The sequence below is a fragment of the Sinohyriopsis cumingii genome, chromosome 4 (genome assembly GCF_028554795.1).
Source record: "Sinohyriopsis cumingii isolate HCF-2022 chromosome 4, ASM2855479v2, whole genome shotgun sequence".
Lineage (NCBI taxonomy): Eukaryota > Metazoa > Mollusca > Bivalvia > Unionida > Unionidae > Sinohyriopsis > Sinohyriopsis cumingii.
The window spans coordinates 18402524-18424100 of NC_142964.1; the positions used below are offsets into that span (position 1 = coordinate 18402524).

Sequence of the window (21577 nt, forward strand, 5' to 3'; positions counted from 1 at the left end):
ATGTCTGGGGTGTCCAAATCGTCTAAAGTACTCAGCGGCGGATCCATACCCGAGAAAACTCGCTGGATAACAGGCAACCATATCAACCGAGATCATAGCGTCGCGGCTGTATTCAGTGTTCCATAGTCCACCGTGATAGTATTCCAAACAACTGGATTGTACATCCGGCAGAAATTCCTTGCGCGTTGGTCTCCACGCATTTTTCCTTGCTGCAACATGAGCTACAACCGATGGAATCGTAAAACAATTTGTTAGCAGTTGTTCATCATGCTCTTCAAATTCCATGGCGGTTTTTTTCATCCTGTTGTGAAATGCTTCAGTGCGATATAATTCGCCGTTTGGTCTTACAAACTGATCAAAGGTATCCGCATCGTTTTCAGCGCTGCGAAGTAACCACACTGATACAGGGTCGTTTTTACACAAGTAGGCAATAGCATCAAATAGTTTCCTCTCCGCGAGAAAACCATCCCGGGAGAATTCTTCGGGTATATACTTTACTGTTCTATCCCGTGGAAATATTGTGATCGCGGGCGTCCATGCGTGTTCGTTATGATCAATAATTTTGATTGGGGCCCCATTTGATTTGTACTTTGATTCGTATAATACTTCACCGGTTATCGTTGTAACGGTTATTGGAAATCTCAACGACGTTTCTAATCTCGCTATGTCGCTGATGGTCGCTCCACGCTCTTTTACGGTTAGTTCCCACTGGTTGATTTTGCTACGTCGTAAATCAGTCAATTTGTTTCCTCGACATGCATTTGTAAAATGCTCTATTATTCGTTCTGCTACACAATTTATCCCCGTTGACTGTTTCATCGGTTTCAGTTTTACGATATCAGGTTTCTTATTTAACGGGTATATTCCATAAACAACTGCTGTTTCAGGATACGCTCGTTCATAGTATGGTCTGTCAATTCCGGTTAACAGCCCCGGCTTGGAGTCGCGGCTGACAGTGACTGTTTTCATGTCGCTGAGAACTGGTTCAAATTTATCACGTATGATCCAATTACCTGATTCCACCCGGACAATGAATTTTACTCTGAAGAAATATCTTTTACCGTCAAGTTGTGATATTATCGTTGCTGCGCGGTTGTCGTTCATGGTAGCATCAACAACGCCATCAATTCGAAATGTTGACCAACTATGAGATGCACCATCACGCTTGAATTCATTGATAGAGTCGCGTATTTTATTCAACAGGGTTCTATCGTTTATTAACGCTTTTGGTGCGTCCTTGAGGACTCTATCGAGATTGAACTTAATATTTTTCCAGGGCTTAATTGCTGCCAATCTCTCGAACTCATCCATATAATTAAAACAAGTATTTAAATGAAAGAATATAGTATAATGAATAAATGCAAATGGTTGATGATTGGGTCGACAACCCCGTGCAATAAATCATGTAGAGGTGAATTCTGCGGGTATCATTTACAAAGCGTTCGTAATGGTTCTCTTGGCCCCCTCCCGTGCTTGGTTTGCCACGTCGGTGTAAGAGGAAAATCGCAGTTGTGTATTAATTGTGGCGGAAAGCGATACAGGGAACTAAAACGCTATTATGACAAGCGAATTAAAAACGCCGTCATTGACCCCACCGCCGACTTCGTCATCAAAACCCCCCAAGACTACGTTGAAAGATTTATAATTAAACCAAATAATAAATTAGACAAATAGTATTATTATACAAATGGACCAAGAATTTCAGCCGCATCCTGTGCTCGTCAATTACGAGGCATCTCGCGACGGCATTGTTAGAAACCGCAAACTGAAGAAGCCGGTTGGTACCGTAAGTAATCAGGGGTATCTGGTGTTTGGTGCCGGAAAGAAGAAGTACCATGTTCATAGGGCGGTATTTGAGGTATTCAACGGATTAATCGAAAATGGACTTGTGATTGATCATATTAATAATAATAAGACTGATAATTCTCTTATAAACTTGCAAGCTGTCTCGCAGAGTCAAAATACCAAAAAGGGCCAAACCGGTAAATACCCAAAGAAAGCAAAACCCGTAAAGTCATTTGATACAACAACTCACGAGGAAAAAATATTTCAGTCGATGAATGAAGCCAGTAGATACTTTGACATTTGTATCGCCTCAATACGAAAAGTAGCAGAACGAGTATATCAAACAGCAATCTCAAAAAAGACCGGGCATAGAATTCGATTTTCATATGTAGATACGAAGTCACCGGCGCCTATGGCGCTGACGAAGTCGCCATGACAATAAATTGTCCATTCCGGAAGAAAACGAATTATTAAACACCTTCGGAATTGATACGCGGGGGTTTCATTTTTTTTTATTTAAAAACAAGATGTTTTATAGGAATAATGAATATCGAAGACATCAATAATATATTAGCCGAGATTTCAAAATTAAAAAATCAAGGAATTGAATTATCTGATGGTCTCGACAGTGAAAAAATATTATCCGATTATGAAATTATTAACGAGCAATCAAAACGGGGGCGTTTTACCCTGGCCCGCGAGTACTTTTTTGTAAAACGATTACAACATACGATTAATGAAAACTTGTACCACAATGACGCAAATGCATTCATTGGACTATTTACTGCCGTTGAAATAATACGAAAAAAACTCGGACGTGTTTATGAACGACGCCGGGAGATTTCTAGCAAGATCAAAAACATTAGAAGGATTATAGACGAAAACTCCGGCGAGAAATTAGAAATTGCTTCGCAATTGCAATAATGGTAGGCGAATCACTTACTACTCGGCTAGCCAGAGAGCGGCTAGCGGCGCTTAAAAAGTTCATACCGTTACGAGACAGGGTCCGAGAGCAACTTCAAACGCGGCAGCAACTACAAACCGATTTTACTGTTGGAAGCGAACAACTCTTTGCCCCGGTAACTAAAGCGACCAAAGATGTTACGGCGGCAACTGTACCCGTCCTCGATGCGCTTGAAAAGATAGCGGCTCAGACCGAACAAACAAAAAGGTCTTTAGAAACACTAGCGGCTGCTACAACACGGAGGCCACCGCCACTCGCTATAACCGAACCACAAGAACCTTATGTTACAATGGCCGACGAAGAAGAACTAGGTGCTACCGCAAGAGAACCAGAAGAAGAAATACCGGAAGAAACACCGGAAGAAGAAATACCAGAAGAAGAAAAAGAGAGGAATATACCCCGTAATGTACTTAAGAAGAGCACAATAGATCAAATTAGAGACCTCAGGGACAGGAGGGAAGAATTAATTGATTTTACTGCCTCCAATTTTGCTAAGAGCATACGAGATAAGGAGCATATCAATAGCGGTTACAAGAAAAGTATAAAGTCGTTAAAGGATTGGACAAGAATAGTGTATTTAGCTAGTAAACACGAGAATGCATTACTACGTGGTGATGGCCCCGATTACGACGCATTCCACAATAAAGTAAAAAGTAGAATACCAAAAAAAGGAAAAGGATACTCTGTTGGTAAAGAATCCTACGGCGTTACCTGTCCTAACAGTGTTCTCAGTGATATATCACGGCTAGAGGTACTAATCGGAGGAAAACGAGCCGGAAATAACTCTCCGGAAATAATCAATGAGGCCGCTGATATTTGCAAGCGGTTATTTACGGGTGGTATCATGGACGTTAGTGCGTATCGAACGCTCATAGACGAACTCGTGGATGATTAAAAAAATTATAAAATTATAAAATTATAAAATTATTATCGTTTTTGACTATTTTTGGCCATTTTTTGCCATTTTTTGACTGTTTTTAACCGTTTTTTGGCCATTTTTGGCCATTTTTCGAGGGCAAAAACCCCAGGAAATCATTTAGAGAAAATCGATGTTTTTGCTGAAAAATCGAAAAAAAACGACTATAGGCAACAAAAAACGACCAAAAATGACTAGAAATCAGGAAAAAACCGGATTTTTATCGAGGGCAAAAACCCCAGGAAATTTTGATAAAATTTATTCCGGTTTTCCACACGGCGGTGGGAAAGGGGAAAGGGGTGATCACAATCACTGGTGATCACAATCACTAATTGAAAAACCGGTGTTTTTATAATAAAGATGATCATACACTACAACCACGATAAACCAGTACTCGTCTACGTGGTAAACTCGCGATTGCCTGTTTACCGCGCGTACTATGGAGATGGTCTCGGTAGCACCATTGCGGGGTTATTTACAAGAATGGCTCCAAAAGTAGCGCCGTTAGCCAAACAATTAGGAATGAAGGCTATTGATGTTATTCGTGATAAGGGTATTAGTGCTATTGGAGATGTTGCCGGAAAGGCGCTTTCTGCAGCAAAGGACAAACTAATGTCGTTGGTGAAATCCAAGAGATTTTCAAGAAAAAAACAGAAACCACCGGTGATGCCATCAACGACGGTGATGCCTGCAAATGTCAGTAAAGTAATAAATAACGCCGTGGAAGAAAAACTAGAGTCGTTGGCGGCTCAGTCATCCACCAACGCGCCCATGAACACAATAGCGGGGGAGTGGTCTTAAACAGAATTCAAAGAAAATCGCAATTGAAAACATCAACATGATAAATAATAAAATGTTTGCGCGAACCGCTGATCCCGCGTTTGATATGGATGCCCCAGTGCGCAGGGATGATTCTGTCCGTGATTATCAATATTATTCTTATTATGCAGCGCAACCCGACCTACGATCGCGAATTGAACTTCAAGTCCAAGATACCAGTAGATACTTTCTGCCATGTGAAGCGTTTATCGAAATTGAGGGAGAACTCGTGACAAATGCCGCCGATAATGCACCATACGCAGATAACGATCGTGTTCGAGTTGGCTTCGTTAACAACGGTATCATGGCGTTATTTGAGAGCGCCAGATATCTTATTGACGGGCGAGAAATTGAATCAATAGAACGCGAGGTTGATGTTGCAACGACGATAATTGGGTTAGCGAGATACTCGGACGATTATACGAGATCGACGGGCCCATCTATGATGTTTGCGAAGGACACCACCGATAACGCTGATCATCTTCAATACGTTAACGTGCTGGTGGAAAGAGATAGCGCAGTTGACCCACAGGCTGAAGCAAATAACCCAGACCGCAGAGCAAGACCAGACGCTAATTTCACTGTTATAAAAAGTCTTAACGATAATTACAATATGGGATTCGCAGCACGAGTAACAATGTTGCAAAGACCACGCCGACAGTTTTCATGCGCGATTCCACTCCATCACATATTTGGATTCTGCAGAAATGTCAGGAGGGTTATCTATGGGGCTAAGCATACAATCGCGCTGACGCGAAGGGGCGATGATAACAATGCAATATGGCATGCTGCTGGCGTCGCTGCCGGTAAAGTCATTTTAACTAAAATGGCATTGTGGATGCCGGTGCTGACTCCATCAGTTACCACGGAAGCACGATTGTTAGCATTTATGGAACAGGGAGGAAAATCGTTGTTGAGTTGGCTAGCGGTAACAACTGATGCTAAAGAGGATAACGTCGCCGATACGTTTACATGGCACCTGGCATCAAAACAGGGTGTTTCAGCCCCGCGTCATATTTTTATAGCGCTACAGAATAGGGAACGATTGGACAGTCAAGAACGCAGCCATATGATATTTGATAAATTAGGAGTCAGGGATGTTTCGCTGAGAATAAACGGACAACAGGAACCATCCGAGGATATACAGCTTAATTACGGCGACAACCATGTCGCACGTGTGTATCATCGATTGCTGTCATACATGGGTCGTGATCAAAACGTCGACACCGGTTTGCAAATATCACAACTTGATTTTAAAAAGCTGTATCCGATTTATTATTTTTCGTTGGAACATCTTGATTTAACGAGACAATCCGTCGTTGATATACACTTCCGAGCTCGTATAGACCCGGCTGGTGTTAATTATAGAGCGGTTGCTGTCATTCTCAGCGATAAATCAATGCTGCTAGAAGGCGTTGGTGGACGAATGAGAATCGTTGATGCACCAGTGGAAAACATGTAATTGAAAGCACAAACACGTTTACAATAAAATGTCGTATAGTGTCGTCAGTGTAGAGTTGACTGATGGTCAAGTCAAGAAATTACGATCAAAGTCGGCTAAACAGTGCGGGACCACAATAACACTGAAGCCGTCACAGATGGCGGGTGGTAATCATAAGATATCGTTGACGGCGCGTCAAATAAAACATTTCAATGATGCGATGAAGAATAAAAAGGGTGTTCAGGTAGATTTCTCGGCCGCAGCGATTAAAAACATGGAAAAGACCGGCGGGATATTTCCGTTGTTAGCTGCGATTCCAGCGTTGATTGCCGCGGCCGCACCAGCAGTGGCGAAGGCGGCGGCGTTAGGAGCCGTTGGTACCGCGGCGGGGATGGCATTGAAGAAGGCAACCGGGAAAGGCTATAAAAAAAAACGATCCGTGGCCGGAAAGGGTCTAAGACTACCGGGAACCCCGTATTCATGGTACTCGGGAAAGGGTCTAAGACTACCGGGAACCGTTTATTGACTCGGGAGTCAATGACTCCTGAGTCAATGACTCCCATGTCTAATTTTGATTTAATAGACGCCGCAAACGCGCTAGCGATAAAAAACTTCAGAGGTGTTTTTATGAGGGATCAATTACCGGCGGCACCAAGGAATATTGAAACAGGCATAATTAACCTCGATGGGTCCTCCGGAGCGGGAACTCATTGGGTTGCATACGCGATTGATCCGCGTGCAATCGTCTATTTTGATTCATACGGGTTAGCCCCGCCAAACGAGTTCATGCGGTATATCCGGGCGTGTTCAGCCCGGGCGTTTTATTCCACGTTGCCAACACAGCGATTAAGTGACCCACCGATATGTGGCCGTGAGGCATTGAACGTACTCGCGGCGATTTCATCATCGCGAAAACCACCTCATGTAGTTGTAAACGAATACACTAGTGGGGTCGTAGAGGCCCGGCGGGTTAATTAGAAACGCCGTTTTTTTTTACAATAACGATGATTGATATTTGGGGACGACCGGTTTCGGCGCTGAAGGAATCCACGGAAACGCTCGCCACCGATGACATAAAAAAACTAATCGAGGATGAAATCGCCGATACGTTGAATTTAACCAGTGTTGACCCAGGTGAAATAGTCGTATTTCAAGACCGCCAGGGTAAATTGAAATCCAGTAATGTGTCCCTGGATGATGTTTTAACACGACAGCGTGATGCCGCCGAGGACACTATCGCGTTGTATACCGGCGACGGACGACTCAAACCGGGTGAACATATATCGGCGGTAACATTAGTCAAAGACGGTTTTATAAGGTTGGATAGATCGGTGACCGAACTCGACGCGCAGGTGAAAAAATCTGCCACCGAGGTGAAAAAATCTATCACCGATATACAGCTCACTACCGCTAGTTTTTTCGGGACCCCGACGGTAACCGAACCGAATATTACAACAATAAGGAATACTATTTTGGATTTTGCAACGCTGTCGGGCCAATTTTACACGTTGCGAAAAAATGTTAACAGGATCGATGACAACTTTGATAAATTCTTTGGTAAAAAAAATACCAAGCTGGATGAGATTACAACAACTATAAATGATATCACTGCGTATGGACAGGAAATAAAAACAATCAAAACTGATGTTGCAACAAACAAAAGGAGTGTAGACGCGCATGAACGGGAAATAGAAATAATCGGCGCTAATGTTGCAACGATCATAAATAATGTAGACTCGCATGGACGGAAAATAGAAACAATCAAAACTGATATTGTAGCGAACAAAAGGAATATAGACGCGCATACACAGGACATAATGACAATCAGAGCTGATATTGAAGCGAACAAAAAGGGTGTAGACGTGTATAGAGGGGAAATAGGAACGATCAAAACTGATGTTGCAACGAGCAAAAGAAATATAGACGTGTATGGACAGGAAATAAAAACAATCAAAACTGATGTTGCATCGAACAAAAGGAATATAGACGCGCATACAGGGAAAATAGAAACAATCGAACTTGATGTTGCAGCGAACAAAAGAAATATAGAAGCGCATACAGGGGAAATAGAAACGATCAAAACTGATATTGTAGCGAATAAAAAAGGTATAGACGTGCATGAACAGAGAATAGGAACGATCAAAACTGATATTGTGGCGAACAAGAATAATATAGACGCGCATGAATGGAGAATAGAAACAGTCAAAACTGATGTTGCAGCGAACAAAAAAGATGTGGACGCGCATACACGGGAAATAGATACACTCATTACTAAGGTTGCAGCGAACAAAAAAGATGTGGACGCGCATACACGGGAAATAGATACACTCATTACTAAGGTTGCAGCGAACAAAAAAGATGTGGACGCGCATACACGGGAAATAGATACACTCATTACTAAGGTTGCAGCGAACAAAAAAAATGTGGACGCGCATATACAGGAAATAGATATACTCATTACTAGGGTTGCAGCGAACAAGAATAATATAGACGCGAATTTGCGGAGAATAGAAATAATCGGAACTGATGTTGAAGCGATTAAAGACGGACTACCGAGAGTAGCAGAGCAATTCGAAAAAATAAAAATTCCTCATGAGAACATCATCAACACAGTATACACAATTCGGCATGGATCATTCGATTGGACTCCTACACAGAATACAGTAAATACTACCGCAACTGTTAAGGGCATTTATCGATTGACACTGGTTTCAATGATGCAGTTTAATATATTATCGTCGAGTTCATCCGGGTTTAACAATACAATATCAACAATTATAGACAAGAACGCAACTGAACAGTTTACAATTTATGCCGTTGATGGAAATTTAGCCCGGGCAAACATCACATGGTATGTGGAATTTGTAGCGAATCTAAGTAATTAAAAACACTAGCTCTTTTAGAATAAAATGACCACCAGGGTAATTGAATCAGAGGTATCACCGACGTCACATCAATATCGATTCGATACCGCAAAAGAATTCTCCGCGAACTTAAAAACGCTTTCCGAACAATACCGTGCAAAAATAAAAAAATACCGTCGTAAAATAACCGCCATCGACGCGGTCGTGTACTCGGTGTCGGGTATAGTAGCTGGCACCGGTGTTATTTTATCCACGGTGACCACGATAGCCCCGATCGCTATTCCAATCGCTGTCTCCGCGATGACAACAGTTGCTGGAGTCGCCAACGCAATCACTAGAAAGATATCATCGTGTTTTCAGAAAAAACTCAACGAGTATACAGTAAAACATCAAATAGTATCCGACGCATACTCGAAATTATCCGGGTTGATCTCATTATCGATTGATAATTTGTTCGTATCCGATGTTGAATTCTCCACGATGGTCCAGTTGTATAGCTCCGCGATGTCAAAAATCGAGGATTTTTAACTGGAAGCCGGAACCACCTGGTTGCTGAAATTAGACACTAAAGACAACGAATAATAATAATGTCGCTGAACCCCGAAGGGTTTCAGTTGCTTCAACGGATCGCGGAGAACACCACTCCGGTACAAACAAATATGATATCAATAACGTCAACGAAACCCGAATTCAGTGTGAACTTCCCATCGCCGGTTCCAGTGAAGGAAATAGCGCTGGCAAAATTGCGAGTATATCACAGTTGGCCTAATATCCGAGCGGACGCATTTAACGGACAACAACCTAATAACTCGCTGGTTTTTGCACGGACAAATAAACCCGATGGGACCCCAGACTGGGAGGAGGTTACAATACCAACTGGGTCATACCAAATAGAACAAATCAATAAAGAATTTCAACGCAGGATAAAATCGATCACAGGAAAGGAATCAAAAATCGCTATTACGGTTCATGAACCGACGTTATCGTCGACGATTGAAATAAGCACACCGGGGTATATGGTTGATATTTATAACAGTTCAATAAGAACCATACTAGGATGGCCTGAGAATCCACCTCATAAAACCCCCGCGGACAAGCAATCGTATCATGATATTAATCCCAATTATCAAAATAAATTGTATAATATGAAAAACGCGTTATTACCCAGTATATTTGCATTTCAAGACAGGAATAACATGCAATGGTATTTTCAGTATGGGGAAACTCCTAAATTGCACACCACATTCGTAATTAGTTTAAAGAATATCACTGATATGTTTGCCGAAATTAATCATTATTACCAATTACAACTAGAACAGCTACGAGAGACAAAAGCACAAAAACACGTTGAGGTGTTAAATCAACTTATATCAGACATGGAATATATCAATGAACGAATCGTTAAAGTAATATCCGATAGCAGCGATGATAATAAACAAAAATTCCTAACCGAGTATAATATCACAGAAGCCGATTTACCTGATTTCAAATTTCCAGGATACAACGCGCCAGAACTAAGAAAGTCTCTTAATGATTTTCTCGGTCCATCAACTTATATCCTCAGACACGATAACGGAGATGGTGGTAGGCATATTGCTCCATACAACGTAAATATCGCATCGGTGATAGCAATCAATCTAGTGTGTGATGTTATCGAAGGGAGTTACCAGGTAGATATCAATCAATCAAATCAAGCTCAACAGGGGTATATCCTTTATTCATTTTCACCAACAGCCCCTCCGGGATTTTTAATCGTTGAGAATCCGATTAATCCGGTCTATATGCGATGCCATGATCGGTTTTTAACGAGAATTAATTTTAAACTCACCGATCAGTCAAACAACCTAATTGATCTACAGGAGGAGGAGTTAGTGATCACTCTGTTTGTAAGATCATTGTAAATAACCACTTAGCAGCAGAGGGGGCGATGACATCGACGCGGTCGTCGATGTGCTTACCGGACGCTGACGACGCTGGGGATCGACGCGCAGAAGGTGTTAATTAAACCAAATGACGACGCGACGATCCCCCAACGACGTCGTCGTTTTTTTTTTTACCAGCGCTGACTACACCGGATCCGCTGAGTGCAGAAGTAATAATTAAGCAAAATGACGATTGGACAAAATGTCGGATTCGCCCCCTCTGCTGCTTGGGTGAGAAGCATTTTTTTGTATGCATGGATTGGAAAATTTTTAAACACGAAGCAGTTGGTATGCTATGTCATGGTCAAGGCCTTGGACTTGTTATAGAATGTTTTTGGATTATATGGGATTTAATTCACAAGACTATATGTTATATTTTAAACTTTCACTTTGTATTCTAGGGAAGTGAATTATTTGTTGAATTTTACAAAACTTGATGGTTTTTGCTCTTCTCTGTTACTTTGTTTAAGACCATAGAGTCATAACATGGTTGCTATAAAGGCCTATATCTTAAAAAGAGTGGCCCAACATCATCTTGCCAGTGCCATAACAGCAGCTATGAACTTACAACTGATAGCATGAGATGCAGTGCTCTTGACCCCCACCTTTCCTCAAGACATGCTGCACTTGCATCCATTATTAATGATGACAAAACCACAAGCAAGTCACCAAAGACACCAATTTCCCTCCCTCACAGCCGCAGCTACAGCAGAGGGAGTTTCAAGGCAATAAGCAAAAAGATTGCAGGAATGTTCCTAGAATACATACCACATCAAATTAATTCTACCAAATTACAACCAACAGTTCTCTAAAACAAAGTGGACAAGAACCAGATAAAATGTGGTCATTGTTTTCACAATTGTTTCTTTTCATGAGAGCCTCCCTATCATGACACCGTTGTTACAGATCTTGGTATGGGGAAGGCTCTGAACCTTTGCTGCCAAATGAAAACATGTGCCATGATGACCATTGAATTTGACAAATTGTTTCCAAAGCCTTTTAGTGTACCTCCTCCTTTGTCCAGGGTACCCAAAACTACAAATGCAGGACTCTTCACCCAGTCATCTAAGTAAGTGCACTCAGTGAACTCATTTGTGCCTGTTGGTTCACAGTTGAACACCATGATATTTGCAAAAGTTGTGGGAAAACTAACCCTTTTAAATCGGTAATCCATTGTTTGAATGTTAGTATTTTGTCTCTTACATGACACACCAAGTCACATGATAATGTGCAGGCAATAAAGGCTAATGTACTCTGACTTTGAAGCCACTGCCTCCAATGATAGAGCCTTAACAGAGTGGAGTAAGAAGAAAGATAATTGGAATGTTCAAGTGTTGGGTAAATATTGGACTATGTCAGTTAACAATCACCATTTTTTTCTACCCCTCAACCCAATATTTTGGTGACATGGGGGGAAACCCTCCTTTATGATAAAATCATGGGAACATCTCTGGGAATGGCCTGTACATATATACATATATGCTTACCCTCCAATACTTTTCATTCTGAAAGTGATACAACATGCAAGAGAATCCTGAATGCTCCTCTCTGTCAGGTAGATCAACGACCTCATCAATCTTGCAACAGAAATCTCCAGGAAATTAAGATGTTGCTTAATCTGTATTAAGCAACAAAGATGGCATGAGTTTCATCCCAACCAAGAGTTGCTGAACCTGCATATCTTGATCATTGTAAACAAGCCTTCAAGAGCATACAAGTCTCACAACCAGTGATGGAGAATATGTTCAAGCAAGGGCCACTTTAAAAGCATATACAATTAAAGACTACCATTCCTTGATAACTGACACCCTGCATCAATAGAGATGATACTGTTTCTCTGCCTTACACACCACTTCACTCTATTACCATTTTTTGAAGTAACAAACACTATGCAATGGATAGTATGGGGGTCCCGAGTGGCCGAGTGGTCTAAAGCGCTCACTATTACGGATCACTTCCATCTCACCTCTGTCTGCGTGGGTTCGAGTCTTGGGTTTGGCTAATGTGGGTATGTGAGAAAGCTTGCCGGTAGCTTCTCGTGGGTCGGTGGTTCTTTCCAGGGTTTTCCCGGGTTCTTCCTCCACCATTAATACTGGCTTCCATGTATAGCCTATCTTGTGCTGAAAAATGGCATTAAACCCCATTACAACAACAACAACAATAGATAGTATGCTATTTGTCTTCCTCACAGACCATCTCACTCTTGTATGAGATCAATAAAGAGTGTGTTTATTTTCCTGATAGACCATCTCACTTAAGTACCAAAGCAGTAAGGAGTGTGTTGTTTATCATCCTCACAGACCACGTCACTCTAGTATCAAAGCAGTAAGGAGTATGTTGTTTATCATCCTCACAGACCACCTCACTCTAGTACCAAAGCAATAAAGTGTGTGCTATTTGTCTTCCTCACAGACCAATTCACTCTAGTATCAAATCAATCAGTAGTGTGCTATTTGTCTTCTTCACAGACCACCTCACTCTAGTACCAAAGCAATAAAGTGTGCTATTCGTCTTCCTCACACACCACCTCACTCTAATACCAAAGCAATAAAGTGTGTGCTATTTGTCTTCCTCACAGACCACCTCACTCTAATACCAAAGCAATAAAGTGTGCTATTTGTCTTCCTCACAGACCACCTCACTCTAATACCAAAGCAATAAAGTGTGCTATTTGTCTTCCTCACAGACCACCACCGACACTCTAGTACCAAAGCAATAAAGTGTGCTATTTGTCTTCCTCACAGACCACCTCACTCTAATACCAAAAGAAAATAGATTATTTGGCTGAATGTTGTATCTCTGTAACACATACCACATTGCTCTAGCTGTCTATTACCAAAGAAATTGAGAACGTGTCATTTTTGTACCACTCAAATCACCTCAGTCTAGTACCAGTGGGAATGGATAAGAAAGTATGCAATAGTGAGAATGTTGTTCTCTGCCTCACAAACTACATCACTGAAGTACTAAGGCAACAAAGAATTTAATACGAAAGAAAATAGAGATTATAATGTTTTGGTTGTGAGAGATGCTTTACAATAATATTAAAAGTATTTAAGTTTAATATATGAAGTTTAGATGATGATTTGTAAGTCTTTCAGAAATTTGTTTATTTCTGTCCAGTTCCAGGAGTTGAGGGAGAAAGTGGTCAACCTGATGGAAAGTAACAGAATCATAAAAGGTCGTCTTGATGCATTATGTGGAGGAGTTTGGGACAGTGAACAAACTCAATGTCCAGAGTGCAAAAGGTACTTTGCAGATGTTGGTCATTGTAAAAAGATATTTTCATTGGTTGACACATGCATAAAACATATTTTTATATATAAAGTCAAACATGATGTAGCTATTCCTAGCTTGCATAATGGATGCACGGATGATAACTTGTTCCATTTATTCATAATACATGTAAATGCCGACACTTGTCTGGAAAGAAAGACTACATGTTTATAGCAATCACTTTTGACCTGTTCCCTTAGTTGTAGTAGAACTTTGAAAACTTGAAGTGCTTTGGACACAAATTGTTCAGGTTTTTGATTGTACAGGTATTTTTTATTGACATGAAAGTTAGTCAGTTTTAAAGAGAGAAAAATATTGAATAATCTATGGAGATAATTACTGAAAAATGGCAAATGCAGGAGGTTGTAGGTTCGAACCTCGGTTGAGTCATACTAAATACTTACAAAAATGGTACAAACTGCTGCCTCGTTTGGCGCTCAGCATTAAGAGGTTAGTGTTAGGACTGGTTGGCCTGGTGTCAGGATAATGTGACTGGGTGGGACATCATGTTATATGTCTGCGGCATGATGCCCCAGTGCTAGACATCACTATAAACTGCCATACTGCAAACACCGTAGTGATATGACTGAAAAATTGTTAAAACTATGTTAAAAATCCAAAACACACACACACACACAAATGGCAAGGTATGAATTCATGTATTTTGCATATTAATTTTGTGGTCTTGCAAATGACTTTTGGTGCGAATACTTACATATACAGAGAATTTGTGGGGTCATAATGGCATTGTATAGTTTCCACAATTTGTTACTAGTTTATACTGTAAGTTTTTATGATTCTTTGATCTTAAACTCAGTAACACAAAAAAACGAAACCAACAAGTTTAGTAAAATTCAGCAAATATTTCATTTCCTTAAAATACAAAGTGAAAATTTAAAAGGAACTTACAGTATTGTGAATTAAATACCATATAATTCAAAACATTTTTTGACAAGTCCAAAATCTAGAGTGTTCCAAATGAATTCCAGTACTGAAGGTGTTGATGTATCAAAGGTCTTGAATGTGCTGATGTACCAATAGTCTTGTTGATTGACAATGAAATATAATATAGAATGTCTTTTAATGAATTCATATTAATCCCAAAATAGTGTTTTAGTCCAAAGTCAATAAGCACTTTGTACTTCCAGTGAATAATTTAAATAAATAAATCCTCTCTGATTTTAACAGAACACAACTAAATTTGATTCCACAAAAGACTAAGATAGGAATAAATAACTTTGATATAAACAGCCTTATATACATTCCCACTCAACCTGTATCACAACAACCTTTTTTGAAAAAATCTGCTTCATCTTAATGGAAAATTACCCCAAACTGTAAAAATGCTCAGATCTGTTTACTTAAAATTTAGTGAATCAACCTGACAAACATCAGATAGACCAAGATTTTCTCCAAAGCAAAAACCAATATCATGAACTCAAATCCAAGTAAACATGTTGCTTACAAATGTTCATTATCTTAACATATAATCAGCAATCATGGACAGATATTAACTATGTAATGTTTTTGTTTTTTTACAAATGATCATTACAATCTACTATTGTGACTTTATGGTCTTTAAATAAGAAATAGAAAAGAGTGAGAACCAACAAGTTTTGTAAAATTCAACAATTAATTTATTTAACTAGAATACAAGCAGAAAAATATAAAAATAACTTTTGGTATTGTTAATTAAATCCCAAATAATCCTAGAATTTCTAACACAGGTCCTATTATCTAAATGTTTTGAATAAACTTTAGTGATATTCCAAAATAAATCTAGCACTGGAAGTGTTGATGTGCTTATGGTAGCATGTGTTGCCAACAGTCATTTGCTGAATCTCTATAATATGATTCAAGAATATATCCTTATTTGAATTTCACTATGAATGTTATTTTTGAGCACTTTGTATTTCCAGAGAAGAATCCCTGGAATTAAATAATTTGAATAAATAAATTCCAGCCCAAATCAAATAGCAGACACAACAATTATACAACTGATTCTGCTCAGATATTAAAGCACGAATAAATTATTTCAAGAAAAACAAGATTAAACAGTTCACTACTTGATCTTGGGTCTCAAATAACATTTTCTAAAAAAAATATTACTTGATGGAAAATTTCATTCTGGAAGGCTCCAAATGTTTACAAGATAAAATCTTAGTTATAAGAAGAAGGCTTTTTTCTAAAATTATAATATAAAATGTAGTAAACAACAGGTAGACCCAGCATTTCATGTGAAATTTCCAAGATTCTGGACTGGGATTGAGATAAACAGGTTTATAAAACCAAGATCAATGAATCAGGTAAAGTAGGAAATTAACTTTATTATGGACAAGGTCAAGTATAAATACAATTAACCATGGGATGCAGTTAATAAAAAACCTAACAAACAATGCAGATTATATTTACATAAACATTACACTCATGGACACAATTTAAACACACAAAAAAGATATGCATATCATCGTGGTTTCTGGAAATCAATGGAAGGGTCTTGCATATACATAATTCCATGGACAGGTCATATAGTTTCAACAACCTGCCACTTACATGATAAATCCAAGGATGGGGTCCTATTGTGTCTACAGTCTGCTGTTTATACAGTAATTTGATGGTAGGGATCCTGTTGTTTCCATAATCTGCTATTATACAGTAAGTTCATTGAAGGGGTCTTAAAGCTTCCACAATCTGTGACTTACTTATACTGTAGTCTATGGAAGGGGTCTTAAAGCTCCCACAATCTGTGATTTTTATATACAGTAGTCTATGGAAGGGGTCTTAAAGCTCCCACAATCTGTGACTTACTTATACAGTAGTCTATGGAAGGGGTCTTAAAGCTCCCACAGTCTGTGATTTTTATATACAGTAGTCTATGGAAGGGGTCTTAAAGCTTCCACAATCTGTGACTTACTTATACAGTAGTCTATGGAAGGGGTCTTAAAGCTCCCACAATCTGTGACTTACTTATACAGTAGTCTATGGAAGGGGTCTTAAAGCTCCCACAATCTGTGACTTACTTATACAGTAGTCTATGGAAGGGGTCTTAAAGCTCCCACAATCTGTGATTTTTATATACAGTAGTCTATGGAAGGGGTCTTAAAGCTTCCACAATCTGTGACTTACTTATACAGTAGTCTATGGAAGGGGTCTTAAAGCTCCCACAATCTGTGACTTACTTATACAGTAGTCTATGGAAGGGGTCTTAAAGCTCCCACAATCTGTGACTTACTTATACAGTAGTCTATGGAAGGGGTCTTAAAGCTCCCACAGTCTGTGATTTTTATATACTGTAGTCTATGGAAGGGGTCTTAAAGCTTCCACAATCTGTGACTTACTTAGTCTGTGGAAGGGGTCTTAAAGCTTCCACAATCTCTGATTTGTATATACAGTAAGTTCATTGAAGGGGTCTTAAAGCTCCCACAATCTGTGATTTTTATATACAGTAGTCTATGGAAGGGGTCTTAAAGCTCCCACAATCTGTGACTTACTTATACAGTAGTCTATGGAAGGGGTCTTAAAGCTCCCACAATCTGTGACTTACTTATACTGTAGTCTATGGAAGGGGTCTTAAAGCTCCCACAATCTGTGATTTTTATATACAGTAGTCTATGGAAGGGGTCTTAAAGCTTCCACAATCTGTGACTTACTTATACAGTAGTCTATGGAAGGGGTCTTAAAGCTCCCACAATCTGTGACTTACTTATACAGTAGTCTATGGAAGGGGTCTTAAAGCTTCCACAATCTGTGACTTACTTATACAGTAGTCTATGGAAGGGGTCTTAAAGCTCCCACAATCTGTGATTTTTATATACAGTAGTCTATGGAAGGGGTCTTAAAGCTTCCACAATCTGTGACTTACTTATACAGTAGTCTATGGAAGGGGTCTTAAAGCTCCCACAATCTGTGATTTTTATATACAGTAGTCTATGGAAGGGGTCTTAAAGCTTCCACAATCTGTGACTTACTTATACAGTAGTCTATGGAAGGGGTCTTAAAGCTTCCACAATCTGTGATTTTTATATACAGTAAGTTCAAACTCCATGGAAGAGTCTTGTAGATTCCACAATCTGCTACTAACATATTCAGTACATCCATGGATAGGGCCCTATTCTACAAGCTGCTACAAACACGATATTAAGTTTATCGAGGGGGTCCTAATGTTTCCACAACCTGCTACTTACATATACATCTAGTCCATGGAAGGGGTCCTATTGTTTCTATTGTTTATTTGGTCTATAAGTTCACAGTTATGCAACCACAGAATGTATGAAATTGGTGCCTTACGAAATATGATGTATTAATTAAACAAAATCAATTTGGTTCCCCTCTTGAATCAAACTATTTCTCAGAGTTTCAGGAAATTCTGGATTTGTCATCCATTTGGTGGTAATAGGTGTGCATAATTTATTTTTAAACATAAACATCATGACATACAGATGTACAAAAATAGTTCTTTTCATTTAATGTTCTTAAAATAATTTCTAAAGAGGGACATGCTCATTTTCTCCATATTTTTTATTCTGGTATACATTTCATGTTGCCAAAAAGGGATGTACTCATTTTCTCCATCTTTTATTCTGGTATACATGTCATGTTGCCAAAAAGGGATGTACTTATTTTCTCCTTCCTATAGTTTGGTATTCATGTCACACAGCCTAATTTTGTCAAATTTTTCAGACATAAAGAAGATGAAGCAGAAATTGTAACTGGTGAGTTAAGTTGCTGTGGTAAGTTGTGTGAAATGTTACAGTAGTATTGCAACATATTAATTTGTAAAGAAGCAACAGACAGTTCTAATTTTGTTCACTAACATGCAGCCAAAGATTCTAAGGTGCTAAATGTCATTGCTAGTATGCTTGCTTTGGATTACTTATTGTAAAACTAAATCAATGATAGAAAATCCTTTGGACCTCCCATTTCCGAGGCAGATGCTCTAACATCTAGGCCACCGGAGCAATAGGGTATTGTGAATTAAATCTCAAATAATTCTAGAATTAAAGACACAAGTCCTAATAATTAAAGTTCTGAAATAAATTTTGGTGGAAGTCCAAATTAAATAATCCATTGGTGGAAGTGTTGATATGCCTATGGTGGCCCATGTAGTAGTTATGTGCCAATAGTCTTTTGTTGGATCACAATAATACAATCCAAGAATATATCCTTATTTGAAATTTCACTATAAATTAGGAAAAAAATCATAAAATTCAGCTCAAATGAACTAATGGACACAACAATAATATGATTGGTACTGCTCAGATCTTAAAGCACAAATGAAACATTTCTTGATAAACAAGAATATATAGTACTCTGCTAGACCTCAGGTCACAATTAGCATTTTCTAAAAAAAGATAAAGACTATTACCTAATGGCAAATTACCTTCTAGAAGGTTCCTAATGTTTATAAAATAAAATCGCAGTTATAATTAGAATATAAAATGAGGTAAACACATTGTCCTTGACTCAGGCAGAGATAATAATCCTAATAGTTAACCCATACTAATAGAAAACTGTTTGCTATGTATTAGTTGTTTACAGAAGAAGAAAAAAATCAATGATTCAGGTCATGTATAAAATGAACTTGATTTTGGACAAGGTCAGGTCCAACATTAAATTTTCAATTTCATATCATGAAATAAAAAAAATAAAGAACTAATGAACAATGCAAATTAAATATTCATATTGTTAACAAAACCTATAAGAATATTTGAAGAAAGTCTATCAGTCGAAGAGTTGTTGCTGAGTTTGTAAAGGGCAAAAATAAGAAGAAACAAATAACTTATATGTTGACAGATGACATCAGTGCATACAAGGTCACCAGTTGCAATGTTCATCCTTGACAAAAAACTGGACATGCCTTTGTACATGTTGTTTGACAGATGACATCAGTGCATACAAGGTCACCATTTGTAATTTTCACCCTTGATAAAACTGGACATGCCTTTGTACATGTTGTTTGACAGATGATCTCAGTGGATACAAGGTCACCAGTTGTAATTTTCATCCTTGATAAAACTAGACATTGGATGTGCCTTTGTACATGTTGTTTGACAGATGACATCAGTGCATACAAGGTCACCAGTTGCAATGTTCATCCTTGACAAAATAACTGGACATGCCTTTGTACATGTTGTTTGACAGATGACATCAGTGCATACAAGGTCACCAGTTGTAATGTTCATCCTTGATAAAACTAGACATTGGATGTGCCTTTGTACATGTTGTTTGACAGATGACATCAGTGCATACAAGGTCACCAGTTGTAATTTTCATCCTTGATAAAACTGGACATTAGACATGCCTTTGCACATGTTGCTTGACAGATGACATCAGTGCATACAAGGTCACCAGTTGTAATGTTCATCCTTGATAAAACTAGACATGGGACGTGCCTTTGTACATGTTGTTTGACATATGACATCAGTGCATACAAGGTCACCAGTTGTAATTTTCATCCTTGATAAAACTAGACATTGGACATGCCTTTGTACATGTTGTTTGACAGATGACATTAGTGCATACTAGGTCACCAGTTGCAATGTTCATCCTTGACAAAATAACTGGACATGCCTTTGTACATGTTGCTTGACAGATGACATCAGTGCATACAAGGTCACCAGTTGTAATGTTCATCCTTGATAAAACTAGACATGGGACGTGCCTTTGTACATGTTGTTTGACATATGACATCAGTGCATACAAGGTCACCAGTTGTAATTTTCATCCTTGATAAAACTAGACATTGGACATGCCTTTGTACATGTTGTTTGACAGATGACATCAGTGCATACAAGGTCACCAGTTGTAATTTTCATCCTTGATAAAACTAGACATGGGACATGCCTTTGTGCATGTTGTTTGACAGATGACCTCAGTGCATGCAAGGTCACCATTTGTAATTTTCATCCTTGATACAAAAACTGGACGTGCCTTTGTACATGTTGTTTGAGATATGACATCAGTGCATACAAGGTCAACAGTTGTAATGTTCATGCTTGATACAAAAACTGGACAAGCCTTTGTACATGTTATTTGATGCATGCATATCTGATTGAATATGTTATGATATAGAAATTAGATTGAATATGTTATGATATAGAAATTAGATTGAATATGTTATGATATAGAAATTTGATTGAATATATTATGATATAGAAATTACATTGAATATGTTATGATATAGAAATTACATTGAATATGTTATGATATAGAAATTAGATTGAATATATTATGATATAGAAATTAGATTGCATATGTTATGATATAGAAATTAGATTGCATATGTTATGATATAGAAATTAGATTGAACATGTTATGATATAGAAATTAGATTGAACATGTTATGATATAGAAATTAGATTGCATATGTTATGATATAGAAATTAGATTGAACATGTTATGATATAGAAATTAGATATTTGATGATTGAATATGTTATGATATAGAAATTAGATATTTGATTATTAATTTTAAAGTTGTTTTGCATTTAAAATGATTGAGGAGTTACAAAGAGAATATGTTGAGCATTTAAAAATATAATAAACTATAAAATAATCTTGTTGATGTTTAATGTACAAAATATATACATAG

The 21577-nt window shown here is 38.5% G+C and overlaps 1 protein-coding gene across 5 annotated transcripts in view; it reads left to right on the top strand.

Annotated features, from left to right (window-relative positions):
* The window catches only part of LOC149800705 (uncharacterized), a 133764-nt gene that overhangs the window by 25829 nt on the left and 86358 nt on the right, over nucleotides 1-21577 (top strand). For all 5 annotated transcript variants that reach the window (XM_089954748.1, XM_089954747.1, XM_089954746.1 and 2 more), the window contains 2 exons: nucleotides 13835-13959; nucleotides 18668-18699. In XM_089954748.1, the coding sequence (XP_089810874.1) occupies nucleotides 13835-13959; nucleotides 18668-18699 (157 nt within the window). The remainder of the gene's footprint in view (nucleotides 1-13834; nucleotides 13960-18667; nucleotides 18700-21577) is intronic.